Source organism: Lutra lutra, chromosome 9, assembly GCF_902655055.1.
Source record: "Lutra lutra chromosome 9, mLutLut1.2, whole genome shotgun sequence".
In the NCBI taxonomy this organism is placed as follows: domain Eukaryota; kingdom Metazoa; phylum Chordata; class Mammalia; order Carnivora; family Mustelidae; genus Lutra; species Lutra lutra.
The window spans coordinates 50,242,486-50,260,795 of NC_062286.1; the positions used below are offsets into that span (position 1 = coordinate 50,242,486).

At 45.0% G+C, this 18,310-nt stretch overlaps 1 protein-coding gene and 1 long non-coding RNA gene across 12 annotated transcripts in view; one reads left to right on the forward strand and one right to left on the reverse strand.

The window, feature by feature from the left end:
• Nucleotides 1–3,884: 3,884 nt before the first annotated feature.
• On the reverse strand, nt 3,885–7,363 carry LOC125108490 (uncharacterized). The gene is made up of 3 exons (XR_007129927.1): nt 7,235–7,363; nt 7,004–7,139; nt 3,885–4,213 (listed from the first exon to the last, which is right to left on the reverse strand). It is a non-coding gene; the product is annotated as an uncharacterized LOC125108490 (long non-coding RNA).
• Nucleotides 6,648–18,310, forward strand: part of DCTN1 (dynactin subunit 1) — a 29,486-nt gene continuing 17,823 nt past the window's right edge. For 3 of the 11 annotated variants that reach the window (XM_047744369.1, XM_047744372.1, XM_047744377.1), the window contains exon 1: nt 17,387–17,660. In XM_047744369.1, coding sequence (XP_047600325.1) covers nt 17,628–17,660 — 33 coding nt within the window. In that variant the 5' untranslated portion in view covers nt 17,387–17,627. Of the gene's footprint in view, nt 6,803–7,350; nt 7,479–17,384; nt 17,661–18,310 lie in introns of those variants that run through there. The other 8 variants (XM_047744374.1, XM_047744378.1, XM_047744379.1 and 5 more) reach the window with 7 other exon arrangements.

The window sequence follows — 18,310 nt, forward strand, 5'->3', positions numbered from 1 at the left end:
TCCCTACTTAAGGCTCTTTAAACCCCAGTTCCAGGCCACCTAAGGGTTGGGTAGCAAACACTGGCTCCAGTGATCATCTGTGCCTTGGGATTTGTAATTTCACATCATCTCTAGCTTCTGAGGAATTCCCTTATTTTTCCACCAATTCATTTAGGCAACGTGGGCAGGTGCGTGTGCGTGTTTGCGTGTGTGTGCGTGCATGTGTGAATGTTGCATTCCAGCATTTTTAGTTGCACTGTATCAGGTGGATTTCCATGATATTTTGTCCTCTATTGCCAGAACTGGAAGCACCCATTTATTCCTCCCTTTGTCCTTCCCGTCCTTCTCTCATGTCTGTATATCCAGTTATTGCAGCACCATTTGTAGAATAGTGTGTCTCTCTCCCACTGGCCAATAATATAAATTATGACTAACATCAAATGTTCCTATGTATTTGTGTTTGTTTTAGGTCTAGACTCTTTTGTGTTCTAATGGTTTATTTTGTTTTCTGTACCTACATCGGTACCCTATTGCCTTCATTACAGTAACTTTAAAATAACCACAGTCACCCCTGAGCTGTGTTCTTTTACTTCAAGAGCTTCTTGGCTATTTTTGGCCCCAGGGCTCTTTTCTACAGATTTACTAATTTGTTAGCATAAACTCCTAGAATATCCTGGTGGGTTATTGACTGGGATTGTTTCAAATACATAAATATGGGATAATAAGCTCCTTGTGACATTGAATTTTCCTGTTCGTAAATATGCCATATCTCTCATTCATTTGGACTAAATTTAATGTCTTCAATAAGATTTTATAATTTGGTTGTGCACATATTTTGTTAAGCTTATTACTAGGTGCATCAATTTCATTAAAAAATCATATTATTGAGGCACCCAGGTGGCTCAGTCCATTAAGTGTCTGCCTTCAGCTCAGGTCACAGTCCTGGGGTCCTGGGATTGAGCCCCACATAGGGTTCCCTGCTCAGCCGGGAGTCTGCATCTCCTTCTCCCTCTGTTGCTCCCCCTGCTTCTGCTCTGTCTCCCTCTCAAATGAATAAATAAAATATTTAAAATAAAAAAATAGAAATTATACTATTTAACTTTTCATTGTTGGTTATGGAAATGTAATTGATTTTTTATGTTGATTTTTACTTCTAGCCACTTTGCTATTTTTAAATCAATTCTAATAATTTTTAGATTCCTCTTTTAAAGACTTATTTTTAATTTTTTAAAGATTTTTAAAAAGATTTTATTTATTTATTTGACAGAGAGAGATCACAAGTAGGCAGAGAAGCAGGCAGAGAGAGTGGAGGAAGCAGGCTCCCTGCTGAGCAGAGAGCCCAATGTGGGGCTCAATCCCAGCACCCTGGGATCATGAGCTGAGCCGAAGGCAGAGGCTTTAACCCACTGAGCCACCCAGGTGCCCCAATTTTTTTAAGATTTTAACTTTAAACAACTCTGAGATCAAGAGTCGCATGCTCCATCGATGGAGCCAGCCAGGTACCCCAATAATTTTCAGATTCTTTTGACATTTTCTATGTAGGTCATCATATCATCTGTGAGAAGTTACAGTTTAATTTCCTCCTTCTAATCTTTATTTTTTAATATTTTTTCTTATTTTATAGTTATGTCCTAAAATACAATGTTGATTAGAACCAGATGTATTAGACATCTCTGTAATTCCTGATTTTAGAGAATCTAACGAGATTTTGTGTACTTTGGTACTCTGATTTAACAAAGTATCTGTATCTATAGATATGGTTTTTCCCGTGAATTCTGCAGTAGGACTTGTGTGGTCCTAAGTTCCCACTGTAAGAGGAACTTTTTATGATTGTTCTGGCTTATCCCACATAGTGGGTTCTTAGTACATTGTCCTCAAGGTCCCCTGAGGGGCCACCCTCATGCTGTCCCCACCCTTACCCCAGAAAGAAGTGGGGGAAAAGCAGGCCTGGCTCTCCCTGGGCCACCTTGTCTCTTCACACTCTATGAGAGTGTGGTAACAAAGCCAAGTAATGATGAGTTGAACGTCAGGTTCTTTTTTTTGAAAAGCTAGAGCTCTCATAAAAGCATAAAAAAGCAGGGGGAAGAAGGGTTGAAGTTCTGCTCTAGACTGTCTGATACAAAAGCACTGGCCACATGTAGCTACTGAGTATGTGAAATGTGGCTAACGTGACTAAGAAACGGAATTTAAATTTTTTAATTAAATTTAAGTTTAAAAATGTATAGTCAACCTAGCATTCAAACACTTCTAAATATGTTTGAAACAAGTTGCATATATGAATATGCTTCTTCAATTATAAATTATTTATTTATTTAAGTTAATTTAACTAACATACGGTGTATTATTAGCTTCAGAGGTAGAATCTAATGATTCATCAGTTGCATATAATACCCAGTGCTCATTCCATCACCCAGTTATCCCATTCTTTCCACCGCCCCTCCAGCAACCCTCAGTTTGTTTCCTATAGTTAAGAGTATCTTATAGTGTGTCTCCCTCTGTTTTCTTTTCTTTTTTTTTTAAAGACTTTATTTATTTATTTGACAGACAGAGATCACAAGTAGGCAGAGAGTCAGGCAGAGAGAAAGAGTGGGAAGCAGGTTCCCCGCTGAGCAGAGAGCCTGATGGGGGGCTCGATCCCAAGGACCCTGAGACCATGACCTGAGCCGAAGGCAGAGGCTTTAACCCACTGAGCCACCCAGGCACCCCTCCCTCTCCGTTTTCATCTTATTTTTCCCCTCCTTTCCCCTATGATCCTCTGTTTTGTTTCTTAAATTCCACATATGAGTGAAATCATATATTTTTCTTTCTCTGTCATATTTTGCTTAGTATAATACTCTCTAGTTCCATCCACATTGTTGCAAGTGACAAGATTTCATTTTTTGATGGCCGAGTAGTATTCCATTGTGTGTGTGTGTGTATACACCCCACATCTTCTTTATCCATTCATCTGTTGATGGGCATCTGGGCTCTATCCAAGTATTTTGGCTATAGTGGACATTGCTGCTATAAACAATGGGGTGCAGGTGCCCCTTCAAATCATTATGTTTGTGTCTTTGGGGGTAAATACCTAGTAGTGCCATTGCTGGGTCGTAGGGTAGCTCCACTTTCAACTTGTTGAGGAACCTCCATACTGTTTTGCAGAATGGCTGCATCAGCTTGCATTCCCACCAACAGTGTAAGAGGGTTCCCCTTTCTCCACATCCTCACCAACACCTGTTGTTTCCTGATTTGTTAATTTTAGCCATTCTGACTGGTGTGAGGTGATATCTCATTGTGGTTTTGATTTGTATTTCCTTGAAGCCAAGTGACATGGAACACTTTTTCATGTGTCTGTTGGCCTTTTGCATGTCTTTGGAGAAATGTCTGTTCATGCCTTCTGCCCATTTCTTTTTTTTTTTTTTTAAGATTTTATTTATTTGACACAGAGAGAGAGATCACAAGTAGGCAGAGAGGCAGGCAGAGAGAGAGGGGGAAGCAGGCTCCCCGCCAAACAGAGAGCCCGATGTGGGGCTTGATCCTGGGACCCTGAGTCAGGACCTGAGCTGAAGGCAGAGGTTTAACCCACTGAGCCACCCAGACGCCCCGCCTTCTGCCCATTTCTTGATTGGATTATTTGTTCGTTGGGTGTTGAGTTTGATAAGTTCTTTATAGATTTTTGGATACTAGCCCTTTATCTGATATGTCATTTGCAAATATCTTCTCTCATTCTATTGGTTGTCTTCTGGTTTTGTTGACGGTTTCCTTTGCTGTGCAAAAGCTTTTTATCTTGATGAAGTCCAAATAGTTCATTTCTGCCTTTGTTTTCCTTGCCTTTGGAGATGTGTCTAATAAGAAGTTGCTGCGGCCAAGGTCAAAGAGGTGGTTGCCTGTGTTCTCCTCTAGGATTTTGATGGATTCCTGTCTCACATTCAGGTCTTTCATCCATTTTGAGTCTATTTTTGTGTATGGTGTAAAAAAATGGTCCAATTTCATTCTTCTGCATGTGGCTTGTTCTCTGCCTTTATCCAATCACCTCCCCAAGTCTCTCAACCTGAAAACCATCTCCTCCCCCTAGGAACCAGTATTCTTTTCCTCAAGGGGAGGTTTTCCCCCCTTGGTCCCTTCCCATGTTCTGTAAAGCACAGGATTCCACCCAATGAGCACAGATATTCTCTGTTCAGCATCACAGTTTGGGAGGATGGATTCCAGTCATGCAGATTGGAATTCCTAATCAGAGGGATGCTCAGGCTGGCACCTATGAAAAAAGACATAGAACAAAGACACTATTAATTTTCCTTGAAGACCATGCAGCCTAATCCAATGTAAAAGAAACAATATTTCTCCTATTAGCACATCCCATCCTTTAGACTCAGGGGCACCCCCTTTTATGGTGCTGACAAGCAGTTGGGTCTTTCCTGTATCCCTACTCCCATTCCAGTCAGGCAAACTGAAGCATGTATGTCATCTTGAACTAAGGGGAGGGCGGTAGAAGTCTGGAAAATTTTTTCCTACAAAGGGAAGGAAAACAAGTCACAGGCACATGAAAAGAGTAAATTTTGGTGAATAAATAGTTGCTGGGCCATCCAGAAACAAGGAACACAGAAGGAATTTTGATCAAACAAGCCTTGTTATGTTCCTCCCTTTCTACCATTCCTAGTTCATATTGTAATGTAGTTATCTATAGTGAGAGCTCTCTTCCTGAAGCAGGTCCTCTATCTAAATTCTTTAAGACAGTTAGGTGGGAGGTCAAAAATTCTTCCTCTCTTGGTTCTTGATTGTTTTTAGTTTGAAATAATCTACATGTCAAAGTGGCACATTTTGGAGCAGACTGCCCTTGGTTCCTAGAGTTGCACAATAATGTAGGTGTACTTAGTTCCACTGAACCATATGCTTAAAAATGGTTAAAATGGGAAGTTTTATGCATGTGTTATCACAATAAAAAGTAGGTGCATGTAGTATCTTTTAGATTAATTTTTATATGCTGTTTCTCTTTGACTGAAGGGGATGGAAGCCATTTCTACTACAATTACAGATGCATTTATTATTTGATCCAGATGTATCCTACCTGTACATACCTGATCACATATGGAGTGTCATATGTACAGGGTGATTCATTGTAGCCTTGCTTGCAGCAGCAAAAGCCTGGAAACAAAGTATCCCACTAGAAGAGGCTGGCTCATAAATTATGTATATCCAGACAATATAGTACTATGTAGCTGAAAAAAATAAGAGGGGCACCTGGGTGGCTCAGTTGGTTAAGCATCCAACTCCTGATTTTGGCTCAGGTGATGATCTCAGGGTCATGGGATTGAGCCCCATATCAGGCTTGGGTGTGGGACCTGCTTGAGATTCTTTCTCCCTCTGCCTCCTCCACCTGCCCCACTCCCCACTTCCTGTGCTTTCTTTCTAAAAAAATAAAAATAAAAAAACTAAAAAGGAAGATCTCTATTTACTGATTTAGAAAGATCCAGGATATATTAAGTGAAGAAACCGAGACACAAGTGTATATAGCATGCTATCTTTTGCATAACAAATGGGAGGACAAAGACTATATATTCATATTTGCCTGAATTTGCATAGAACATTGAGAAGATAAACAAACTAAAAACAAAGGTTACCTGTAGTGGGCAAAGGGAAAGAATGGATGGAAACAAAGTCTGAAGGGCGGTTTACTTTGCTTTCTATATTGTTTTGATTTTTGAATTATCCAAATAGATTATCCATTCTATATATTAGAAATATTTAAAAGGTGAAATGGGGAAAAAACAGGGCCATGGTAGAGACGTTGCCCAATTCATCCTTTCTACCATTTATACCTCCACCCCCACCTCCACCTCACCATCAATTTTATGGACTTTTCAGGTTGTTTTCAATGTTAGATTAGCTGAGATAAGCATGACATCACAATGATTATTATTCAGTTTCTTTATATGGGTTCATTTAATTTTCCTAACAACTTAGTAATATGGACAATATCATTAACATTCTCATTTTACAGATGAGGCAACAGGGGAACATGGACGGGTTAAGGAACCCACCCGAGACCTCAGACAGCCTGTAAATCAAAGTTAGAATTCAAACCCCTCATATATCAAATCCTCCCAACATCTTTGTACAAGCATCTCTGAACACTTGCCCTACTATTTCACTTAACTACACTATTATAAGTGGGTACATTGGGTCAAGGGATTTGTCCTTTTACTGTTTTGTTTTTTTCTTTGTAGATTAGACAAGCCAAAATGCCATTAGGTGCATTTGCGTTATTTTACATTCCCATTGTAAAGGCGTGAGATAACTGTATCCCCATATGGATGACGCCGAGTAGCCGCAAAATTTAAATTTTCTCCTCAAGCTAACTGACGAAATACGGTTATCACTAATGTTTTAATTAGCAGTTTAGCGCTCAAAAGCTTAGGGACACCTGGAGATACATTGCCCAGAGAAAGGAGTCCTCCAATCCCTAAACGCTGTCTCCCGACGGCCGGCAGAGGGCGCAGGCCTAGAGGCGCTTCTCTCCTGTGGTCCTAACTGGCTGCCCAGGCACAGTGCGCACGCGCACATCTCGCTCCAGGTGTCCAGCTTTGTGCCTGACAGAGGTCTCCTCGGCTGCGCTCAGCGCGCAGTTTTCAACCCCGGCTGGTCTTCCGGGAAGAGTAGCGTGTTTCCTGGAGCTGGAGCGTCCCTGTGCCTCTGGGGCGAGAGGGTGTGGGGCGGGCCTCAAGGGGTCGGGCGGCGCGTTGGGCAGCCCACGCGGGCGGGGCGGGCGGGGCGCGACCGGCAAGGACTTGGGCGTCGGTCGCCGGTGGTGGGGCCCGAGCCGGGCGCGGAGCCCCTGACAGGACAGGTACGGAGGCGGCCACCCTGCCAACCGTCTCCTCCGCCGCCCCCCTGCGTGTTCGCTAGGTTCCCGGCGGCGGACGGGGGGCCCGGTGCTGGGCTGGGCTGGGCTGGGGCGCGGCATGGAGCCCGGTGTGCGGAGCGGGGACGGTAGGGGTGGGCCGCGGCGGGGTGGGCGCCTGCCTGATTCTGGGCCTGTCCGACCCACCTGCGCTCTTCCGCTTTGCCGTGTGCTCCCGGGGTCGGAGTGGTTGCGCCCCTGAATTCCTCCGCAGCGGCGAGGGTCTCCCTCCTTTCCTGGGAGCGTCTGAGGCACCCCTGAACCCATTCCGAGCCACAGGTTTCTGTGGGCACATGGTTAAGAAGTTTGTGTCAAGCGAAAAACGAAACAAAACAAAACAAAAAACCCAAATCCCATAGAGGACTCAAGCATGGGGACGTGGATATGGGTCTGCTATGTCTGTATCTCCCACCCCCCGGGGACCGCCTTAACTGGCAGGATGACCCTTGAGAAGTCATCTTGCACATTCCGCTTGTCTTTAAGGCAGAACCACAGGTAAATCACACAGATGAGGAACTCCGGTGTTTTTAAAGAGACAATGATTTGGAAGCTTCCCCTCCTCTATTGCAGTGATGAGAACAGCAAGCCCGCGTTGACCACTTACTAATCCAGTATGCTTAAGGTACCGAGAGTCCGAGAACTATGAGGTGGAGGCTGACATTCTTTACCTGGTGTCCAGCCAGAGCATGAGTCACGGGGATGTTAAAGGAGATTGCCATAATTCTTTTTTTCTTCCTTAAGGCATTTCGTGCTCAAATATGTTTAGAAACTTCATGGTTAAAGTTTTCTCTTCTGTGGAATATTTCAGAGCTTTACTATGCTAAAGATAGTTACCATGAATCTCACACTGGAAGTATGGTATGGAGAGTTTCACAGATTTGAATGGGGAATGCTGTTTTTCTTGGGTGCTGATTCTGTTTAACAGTTGAAGTAGTTTGGGAAATGCAATTCCAGATTGGGAAAATCAAGGTTTGGAAGGGACAGTGTAGGTCAGTGCTTTTCAAACTTTTGTTAAAGAACAGATTGCGGTTGGGTCTGCATTTCTAACAAGTGTCCAGGTCCTGCTGCTGCTGCTGCTGCTACTGCTGATGCTCAGATCACACTTTGAATAGCAAGGGTGTAAGTCACTGAATTGAAATTTAGAGACTGTGTTCTCCTTCCTGCTCTCTGACACAAACTTTGCTGCCTTGAGCGATCCCCTTGACCTGTCCAGGCTTATAAAATAGGAGGCTGGACTAGAAGAGTACGAAGGTTCCTTTCAGATCTAAAATGCTGTGATTCGAGTTCAGTTACCCTTTTGATAGTTGACATCCATCTAAAATATCCTTCCCAAATGGCCAGTTTGGGCTTGAACACTTCTAATAACAGGGAATTTACTACATTTCATCTTGAGATAGCTTAATAAGGAAGTTTTTCAATTTTTTGCTGAAATGCGCCTCTGCAACTTCTATCCTATTGGTCCCAGGTTCTCTTTGACAACTGAACAGGAAAGTAAGTACAGTCCCCCTTCCAAAGGTGACTCTTAAAGTGTTAGATGATAGCTGTTCCCACCAAGTTTCCTCCACTGAATGATCCTTAATTCTTCCATGACATTGTTTTAGATGCCTCTCTTAAATTTTGTCTTTCTATAGGGAGTGTAGTGGGGCTTTGGCTGGCCTCTGAAGGATGGGTGGGGCTGGCAAGACCAGGGAAAGCATCCTAAGCAGCTGACAGTGGTGCAGAGATGACACTGCATATGTCACAGGGAGGCCTGTTTGTTTAAAGTAAGAAATGGTGTGTCAGTGAAAGATTTGGAGCCAGGGGCTATCTGGGCAAAACAGTATTTTAGAGTGTGTCATAGTCTTACTCTGGGATATAATGTGTGGCTGGAATTGGGGAGATGGGGAGGGAGCCAGATGTGCTACACGAATCAGTAGTAGAGGACTCAGGTTGGTGATAATAAGCATGCCTTCCATTTATGTATAAGATTTTACAGATTACAGAACCTTCCACCGGCACGGTCTCATTTTATTTAATAATCCTGTGAGGTAGGCAGAGCAGCTGTTACCCTGTTTCGTAGATGAGACTCCAAAGAGGGAAAATAGTTTGCCTCAATTCTCAAAGCTATTAAATGGCCAACCAAAGAGATGACAGTGGTAATGGAGAAGAAAAAAAGGATACAGGAGGCGGTACTAAGAATTGGTGAGTTGGGCCTGATGTGAGGATACAAAGGAGAAGAACTTGTTAGGGAAGATTCAGAAGATGTGGGAGCATTGTGATACTGTTGACAACTTCCACTCTAGGTTTTACTCTGTCATCTCTGTCATTGCAAGTGGCTGCCTGGAGTTATGGGTTGGGAGGGATTGTAGTAGAGGATTCTCAGGCTCCTTGACTTGTGTATAGCTATTAGTGGTACTGTCTTAGGGTCCTTTCCATTTTGGAGACTCTGGATTTGGCTTTCTATTATTTTTTTTTCTTTTAAAATATTTATTTACTTAACAGAGAGAGAGAGAGAGAGTGCGCGTGTGCACGTGCACAAGTAGGTGGAGTGGCAGGCAGAGGGAGAGGGAGAAGCGGGCTCCCCACTGAGGAAGGAGCCTGATGGGAGCTTGATCCCAGGACCCTGGGATCATGACCTGAGCCAAATGTAGTTGCTTAACCCAGGCGCCCTCATTTTTCTTTTCAAGTTCAGGCTAATACCAGTAGCACTTGGCTGATGGACAAATTGAGTGTCCCCACGCTCCTACACATCCCCTGAGGGCTTCACTTAAGCAAAGACTAGACCTTTGTCACCTCCAAAGCCTCACTCAAGCTGTTTTCCCACATCGGCATTTGCGGTATAGCCTAAAAGCCTCTGTCTGAGTCCTTTCACCATGGAAATATGTGAGATTGAGAACCAGTGTCATTACCAAATTCCGTACCAAATTCCATTTTTAGTTTCTTAGGCTCTTCTCTGGAGAAGAAAGATCTACATCTGCTGGGGTTCGTGTGTACATGTCTTAATTTCCTCTACGGTGGGGGTGGGGTGTCTTTGAGGGTGGAGTTACTCTGGAAAATTTGTCAGAGCCAGCTTATATCCCAGAGCCTGGTATTGGTATAGGCTTGTATTTAACATTGAATGTCTTCTGTGTGCAGTGCTTAGGATACTGAAATGAATAAAAACTCTCTTCCCTGGAGGCGTTCGTGATGGGATAAGGGGGACAATATTTTAATAAAAATGTGATGTTATAATAGAGATATGTCCAGAGTGCTGTGTGGGAGCACAGGGAGGAATGACTAGCTCTGTATGGAGACATTGGGAATTTTCAGGACAAAGGTGGTAATTGAACTGAGCCTTGATTATTAGGAAAGGGAATGGCCTTGGTGATTTTTGCAACAGTTACGGAGGCATAATGGGGAAGGTAAGTATATCCATGTAGCTGGAATGTTAGAACTTTGAGTTCAGAGGAGAGGTGATCCATGAGACTAGATATTCATAATGAGGCCAGGTTTTTAATGACCTGAAGTTCTGTGCTAAGGAGATTCAGTTTTGTGGACAGAGAGGTGATATTGATTGTATTTTGGGAAGCTAACTGTGAAGTAGAAGTAGACTAAGGGGAGAATTTAGATCAGGGACATCAGGAGACTCTTGTAATATAACATAGGCATGGTATAATGCTGAACTAAGGATTAGATCAGTGGGGGTGGAAAGGAGATGAATCTGAGATAGTAGAGACAGTCAACCTGATGTAATGATTAATGGGTTGTTGAGAACAAGAGAGGGAATTGTTAGGGATGACTCTGTTTTCTGTTTTGGGTGGGTGGTGGTGCCAGTAGAAAAGAGGGAATATAGAAGAGGAACATTTTTTGAGGGGAAGATACCAAGTGTGTTTTGAGTTATGTTGAACCTGGGGGGGGTTGTCTGTGGCACTTAGCAGACAGGTAGAAGTGTGGGTCTAAGATGCAGAAGAGAGTCTGTGCCTGCGGCAGTAGGTGTAAGTGGGGGTTGATACCATGGGAATGGATGAGCCCAGCTCTGCTCCTAGGAGGCTGAAGATATCAGAGGAGTCAAGAAGGATTGTTGTGCAAGGTACAAGAGAATGTTGCCTGGGGACCTAGGAGAGGAAAAAATTCCAGAAGAGGAGCAGCAGCTTCAGCTGCTACAGGGAAGTCAAGCAGGGTGAGCTTAGAAAATGCACCTTGAGACTGGACAGTTGGGAGATTATGGTCACCAGGGCTCCTACTTTTTTAGTGTGAGCAGCTACTGAGAAATGGTAGGGACAGGAGTGAGATTAAGCCAGATCGAGGAGTGGTTGGGAAAGGAGGAGAGAGAGGGTATACTCACTTTGAATAGCCTGGCTGGGAAGGAAGGAAGAGATGTGGTGGCATCTTGTGGAGGAGGTAGCAGAAACTAGAGACAGTTTTTCCTAGAATAGAAGTCTCGAGCATAGGTTACCAGATAATGTATAAGAGCGAGGAGAGAGGGTGTGTGCAGTTGAAGGGACAAGGGAAAAGATGATTGCTAAGTCAGATCCTCAGAGGAGGGTAGAAGGGTTGACCTGGAAAAGAAAGGGACATCATTTTCTTAAAGAGGAATGACAGAAGAAAGGAAAGAATGTAGGAAGAAAGAGGCAGTGGTGGTGGCAGATATATCTAAATTTGCAAAGGAATTGTGCTCTAATAGGTTCAGGTTTTTTTCTTAGGAACTTTATCTGCTGAGGGGAGTTGTAGTGTGGGCTCAGATAGGAATTACAGTAGTAAGGGAGGCTTGAAATAACTGTCCAGAGGAAAGGGACAGAGATCAGACCTGAGATTCTCTCCAAGAGTGTTAAGTACCCTCAGAACTTAAACCTCACACTGTAGGCCCCTCCTTCCTCTTTCTCCTAATAATAATGGCTGATGTTTATTGAGTGCTTCGTACCAGGCACTCTTCTGAGCGCTTTTCAGGCATTCTCACAACAGCTCTTTTAAAGGAATTGTTACAGTGTCAATTTTACAGAAGAGGAAATGGAGGCATGGAGGATTACTTAGGGTTAGTAGTGCTTTGATGAGTCTCTTACCTCTGCAGAAGTGGCATTCCTTCCTCTGAGGCATCAGAGGAGGCAGAAATTGAATCCCAGCTCCAGGCTTCTGGACCTTGAGGGGCTGGGGTCCAGGGCTGCTACAGAGCGGGTCTTACCTGGCTGGTGTGTGGGCATGCTGGTGGCATGGGTGGGCAGGGTAGTGGGGTCAGTGTGGCTGCTGGCTTTTTATAGCCACGTCGGGAACTCTGAAGTCCGTGAATGAGACTAGCGTCCCAACCAGAAAGACCAGTGACTGAGAATGCTTTGTCAAGTATTCCAGGCTGAGACTGTGTCACCCGAGACAGTGAATACTTAAAAGGGAATTGACCCCATCCAACCAGAAAAAGAAAATTTTTTTCTGCCAGATATGGGAGTAGGCAGACTTATAACCTTACATAATAGCATAGATTATTAACACTCACCTTTTACGTTTTCCCCTTTGATATGATAGAATTTGTAGGTAAGATACGCTTGAGTGAAGGGGGAGAATGGTGGGATAGCATGGATGGTAGAGAAACAGGCTTACCTTTTGCTGCTGCAGCTACTGGAGCATCATTTCCGTGTCCTTCCTCTTGTGGTTGCTATGGATACGCCTTTGCGTGGTGACTTGAGGAGATTGATTTCCATTGCGATCAAATGATGACGTGGATTTAAAAAGAGAAAGGACAGAATGCTCTGCTTTTGGGGAGTGGCCGGTGAGCTGCCCAGAAGGCAGAGCCCAAGCACAGCCAAGGTGGCTGTGGCTTTGTTGGCTGCCTTGGCTTTTGCTGAAGTTGTGAAATGGTGCATCTCTCTCTTTAGAGCGCAGGCTCAGGGTTCCCTGTCTGCAGGGTCCTAGTGCCAGAGAATTGCTGGTTGATTCATGGGGAGGAACCAGCAGCAACTTCAGACAGGCTGTCAAGTAGGACTCCTGCTAGCATAGGGAAAGTTGCAGTTCTTGAATATGGGGTTGGGGGCTTCTCTGTACCTGGTGCTGTCCTGCAAAAGTTTCTTTATTGAGGATAAGTGGGGAATATTGTGTAGATTTCCTTCCTGGCTCTTGGAGGTCTGGGCCTTTGGAGGTGGGCCTGGCAGTCACTGGGTATTCTTGGGGGAAGGGGATACTTTGGGAGGAGATTGAGTTGCATTCAGAATGAGAGTGGGCTGCAGACATTTCTGGGGAAAACAAGGAGCTGGAAAGGTAAAGAAAGTCCTTCTAGGATTTAGGCCCTATCTGTATGAGATCTGTAAGGCAGATACTAGAGTAGGACTTTGGAGCAATGGGTTGTGTACCTGTCTTCTTTCTGGGTTACTGTGTGTCTGAAACCCAACCTTCCATACTTCTAGGCCCATAGCTTCTGTTCCCCACTCAGTGAGCAAATAGCTCTTTTTTCCCTGATTCCTGAGGGACTTACATCCACACTTATCCCTTCCTTACCAGTGCTTTCAGAGATGTACAGTTTTGTCCTAGTCTGAAGAAAATCTGAATCTTGCTAGTTACTATTGTGTTTCTTTTATCTTTGTAACCGAACTACTCTATACCCAGTGCCTGATATAGTTCAGTTCAAGTGTGTGGACCCTGCTATGAGACTGCCTGGGATTCAAACCAGCTCCTCTATGAGAGGGATGAGGGAAATCAGACAGCTGGGTTAGCTCAGGATTAAGGTTGGCTGAGATTGAGATAAGAGGAGGTCAAAGGCTCAAAGGATGCTGGGGTGCTAGTAAAAGCAAGGTAGGAATAGTGCCGGCTCAGTGCCAAAGAGGCTTCTTTTTACTTGTTCCTTCTTAATTCTTAACAAGCTACTCGCTTTCCTGTCATTTTCTGAAATAATCTCCAAGACCATTGATTACCTATTTATCAGACACCTGTTTTCGTAGATATTTCAACAGTATTTAATATCACTGGGGAAGAAAATGAATTAGAAGTGTAGGGTGTATCTATCTTGTCTCTGGCTGAGGGAACATGTAACTCAGAATTGTCCTGTGTGACTTGGCATGGGGCTCAATGGTGCTGTGGTATGATCACCTGCCTGTACAGCTAGTCACATGTCCCCCCCTGCAATTTTCTGGCCATGAGACTCAGGAGAGTCGTTTGACTTCTGAGACTCAGTTCCATCACCTATAGGACAGAGATGATGCAATCTGTTTTGTCTGCATCACAGGTGCATTTTGGAAGGAGATAGTGAAATATGCATGGTAGTGTACACAGTTAAATTTGCTCTGGAGAAGGTCCTACGAACAGGACTTACCTTCTCTCTCCTAACATGTTCAGCTTGCCTTCCCATTTCCTCCCAATTTTTTAAATGTTTTCAGTCATCATTCTTCCATTACTCATGCTTGAGAGCTCCTGAGTTTGTTCGTCCATTTTTTTTTCATACATTCCTTCATCCATCCATTTATTCCTGTATCTTTCAAGTTCCTGCTGTATGTAAGTCATCATTGATGTAGCTTCCCAATAATGATGGAGATGATATCTACATTTTGTTCAGCATATATTCTGTGCCAGGCATTGTGTTAAGTGCTTGCTTTCTTAAGTGCTTACTTAATCCTCACAACATCCCTGTGAGGTAGGTATTATTTCCCCCCTTTTTTCAGATGAGGTAGTTGGGCTCAGAAAGTTAACTGTCTTGACTAGAGTCATACAGGTGAGGAGGGAACCAAAGCTATGTCTAGGTCTGTCTGTCTCTGGAGCCCGTGCAGGCACTCTGCCTCTTTCCCCACGTGTGATTTTCTTAGGGCCTTCTCAGGGCATTTTTGCACATTCTCTGAGTTAGCTCCTATCCTCTTCTGCTTCTTTCTCTCTCCCTCCCTCTCTCCTTCCCTCCCTTCTCTGGCTCAGACCCTCCCCACCCCTTGTGCATTTTGCAGCAGTCTCCTCGCTATTTTCCTGTCTTTACTGGGTTGCTCCTGCCTCCATTCCAGCCTGCTCTGCCACCTGTTTGATCCTCCTAAAATAACTTGTCATGCCAGTCTCCTGCTCAGGAAGAGACCCACTTGTTGTTACTGGATCATGTAGATGGACTTGTCTCTCTCCTTCTGAATGTTAAACTCCCTAACTATCCATACCTACCTTCTAATGCATCTCAATATTGATGTCCTTATTTACTCAATAAATATTTGACTCCATGAGCTAAGGATGATGGGATCACAAAGAGGGAAGTTGTGGGCTGTGCTTTCAAAGGCTTATAGTTCGATAGAACTCATCTAGAATACTTTACTGAAACCAATCTGTCTTCTTTAATATTCCCTAGTCAAGCAAAAGTATGCTGTCTCTACTCAGTGTGTTCACAACTTAAAGTGTTTGTAGGCCTTTTCACATATCAAGAAAACAGCCCATAATTCAAGACATAGTCAGGTACCCCTTTTCTTGTTCTTATTTATTTTTTAACCCCTTTTTAGTTCACCTTTCTTTTGTCTGTAGTTCCTTAGAACATTTGTTGTCTAGATATTTTATTTTTAGACTTATATATCATCTGTTATGTCGGCTAATTTTTTGCACTCTGTATTTTTGTAAAGCACTTTTACATGCTTTATCTTATTTGGGCCTAGTAACATTAGCATAGAGATGACAGGTGATATTCCCCTTTTATAGAAGAAACAGCCACCAAGAAGTTAGGTGATCGTGTAAACCTATATGGCTGGCGAGTTGTGAGGTTGTTCTTAGATGAGTTCTCCTGAATATCTGGAGGCAGTGTGGTGTAGAGGGGGAGCACAGCCTAGGAAGAAGCCTAGAGAGATGTGTGGTCAACACTGAGGTGAGTGGAAAGTGCAGAGGGTCCTGGGGCAACCTCTAGTTCCAGTTTTGGTTCCACGCCTCACCTTCTGTGTAACTTCAGGGAAGTTACTTAGTTCTCTAAGCCTCAGTTTCCTTGTCAGCACCATTCCTGGCCTGCCTTTCTGTGGGGTTATTGTGATGTCCAAGGATAACAGCATGGATATTAGCTGACTTGTTGAGTACCTACTGAATACCAGGCAATGTCCTAAATGTTTTACATGGATTATCTTGGCTAATCCTCAGAACCGCTCTCTGAGATATGTTCTTTGTTCCCAAATGACCAATAAGGAAATCAAAGCACAGAGATGTTAAGTATCTGGCCCAAGTTCATGTAGTTCCCAGGTGGGGAAGCCAGGAATTGAACATAAGCAGTCCGAGTCTCGAAACAGTACTCTTAACAGGAGTACTATAGAGTTATGTTTTTCAGGGTGCTCTCTAGACTGTAAAGTGCTCTGAGCTTGAAAGTCCAGGCTGCAAGGGGCTGCATGGCCCTGCCTATCTGGGTAAATGTGAAGGGAAGGGAGGGGCAAACATGGAGAGTTTTACTAGAGAAATGGTTCCCTAGCGGGTCTGGCCAGGATTGAAGATGGGGAGAGGTGTTCTGGGGCCATATATCTGGCTATTGGTTGTCATTCTAGTGTCGGGCTATCTGGTCTGCCTTAGAAAGAGAGTGGAGTGGAGGAAGATTCTGTTTGGCCAGTGAAGTCCAGTGCAGACAATACAGGTATCCCTAGATCCACACCGCATCTGGTGGAGCTATACCAGTCAGACCCCAGGCCAACCTTGTTTGGTGCTCAGGGGCAAGGAGCCAGGTGTGCTGGCTCATAGCCCATTTTAGCTGGGTGAATGAACACAGAGGCATCGTGACATAGCCCTCTGGAGACCTCTCACTAGAATGCTTAATCTTATTAAATATTTATAATTATAAAAGTAATAAGTGGCTATTACAGAAATTTGGTGATATATAGAAAAGAAACCATCTCGTTTTTTCTGTTAAGGAGGTGGCTGGGAAGCCAAGCGTGTAAGTAAGGGGCAGGTGGTTGAGGTGGACTGGGCCTTGTGCTACAAGGGACATGTGGAGCTGTCTGCTCTTATTCATGCAGTTGAACCTGACAGTCTCGGGATTTGAGCTTGGCCCTTTATAACAGCCAGAAGGGAGAAAGAGTCTGGCAACCTTTGCCAGCGTGGAGGAGAACATAGGTACTTGACTTGCTTTGCTGTATGAAGTTACCTCCATTATTGCCCTTCCTTTGCTGTGTTGTGTGCTGGGTCTGGCTGCTTCGGTCAAGTGTGTGAAATTGAAATCCAGATTAATTACATGGGTTTGGACCCTGAGTCTAGAGTTTAGAAGAAGGAGGGAGAAAGACGAGACCCTTAAGGGGGGGGGTATGAGACCCTTACTTTGGCTGCATGGAGGCGGGTAGGGAGCTGATCTTCTTGAAGTGTCCCTTGTTGCTTGTAGTCCTGCTGAGGCACATTGTGGGGGGAAGTGTTGGGGGTGGCAGCAGTGATGCTGAGGGGTGCAGACTAGGAGGACAGTCAGGGCTGTGCTCCTAGCCCTGAATACTTACGGTTTACTCTAGAGGTGACTGCTGAGGGTCTGTGGTGTGGGTGGAGCCCCAGCAAGTCCCTGCCTGGCTTGTCTGGCCCAGGTGAAGCAGGGGGGGCACTAGGACCCAGAGGCTAACACCGTTCCTGACAAGTCTAGAGCAGCACTAGCGCAGAGTGAGACTCATCAGCTGGCAAGCAGGATTCCGTGTCTCTGGGTTCAGGAATCATCAGGCAGCAGAGAGGACTTGCTCTTTAGCCCCCATCTCTGCCCCCATCCCTACCCCGGTAGGCCACCGAGTGAGGTCCATGGACTGGGGAGGGCCGTGCCTGACGGCTTCTGTGTCTGTCCATGAGGGCCTGGAGCCCTGACCCTCCTGCCTAGGTTTCTGCCTTTTCTCTCTGTCTTTGGCCCGCTGGGGGAGGGGGTAGAGGCCGGGTGAGCAACATGGCCCAGAGCAAGAGGCATATGTACAGCCGGGTAAGTGGTCCTTATCTGGGATGGCCCTGGGAGGGCTGCTGGAGAAGGCCTGGGTGCCTGTGGACACTGCTGTGGGGGCTGGGGAGACAGGCTGGAGCTAGGCTGGGGCCACTCGCAGCAGGGACTGATGGTGTGAGGCTGGATGGGCCTCCTCTTCCAGTGTTGGGCCTTCAGTGGGGACTGGCAAGGCCTGACCTTTGACTCTAACTGGACCTCTGGCTAGAGGTTCCTGAGGGGATTGGACTATGCTGGGGACTCTCGGTGGGGTTGGTGGGTTAGAATGGCCTTACAGTGACGCCTTTCTTTAGAGCTGCTCTGTTGTTTGTCACTTGCTTTCTCTCTATTCTGGTTGAGATTGAATCTGTACCCACTATTGTGTCCCCTGGTTTTGAGAGGCTTATTAGGGTTGGGAGGTTGAGGGAGTCTCTTTAGTTTGGGGCTAGTCCAGATGTCACTCTCAGTTTTTTTTTACTGTGAGATCTGTGAGAGCAACCCTACTGTCCCAGGTATGATTTGGGGTCCTGAAGCCCCTGGGAGCTATAGCCTTATCTTCCCGGATGAGCTCTTAGGGGAAGGGATTTGGGGAGTGACAGGCTCTAGCAGGGCTCCCTTCTGAAGCCAAGTGGGAGCATCGGAGGGAGCCCTGTGGA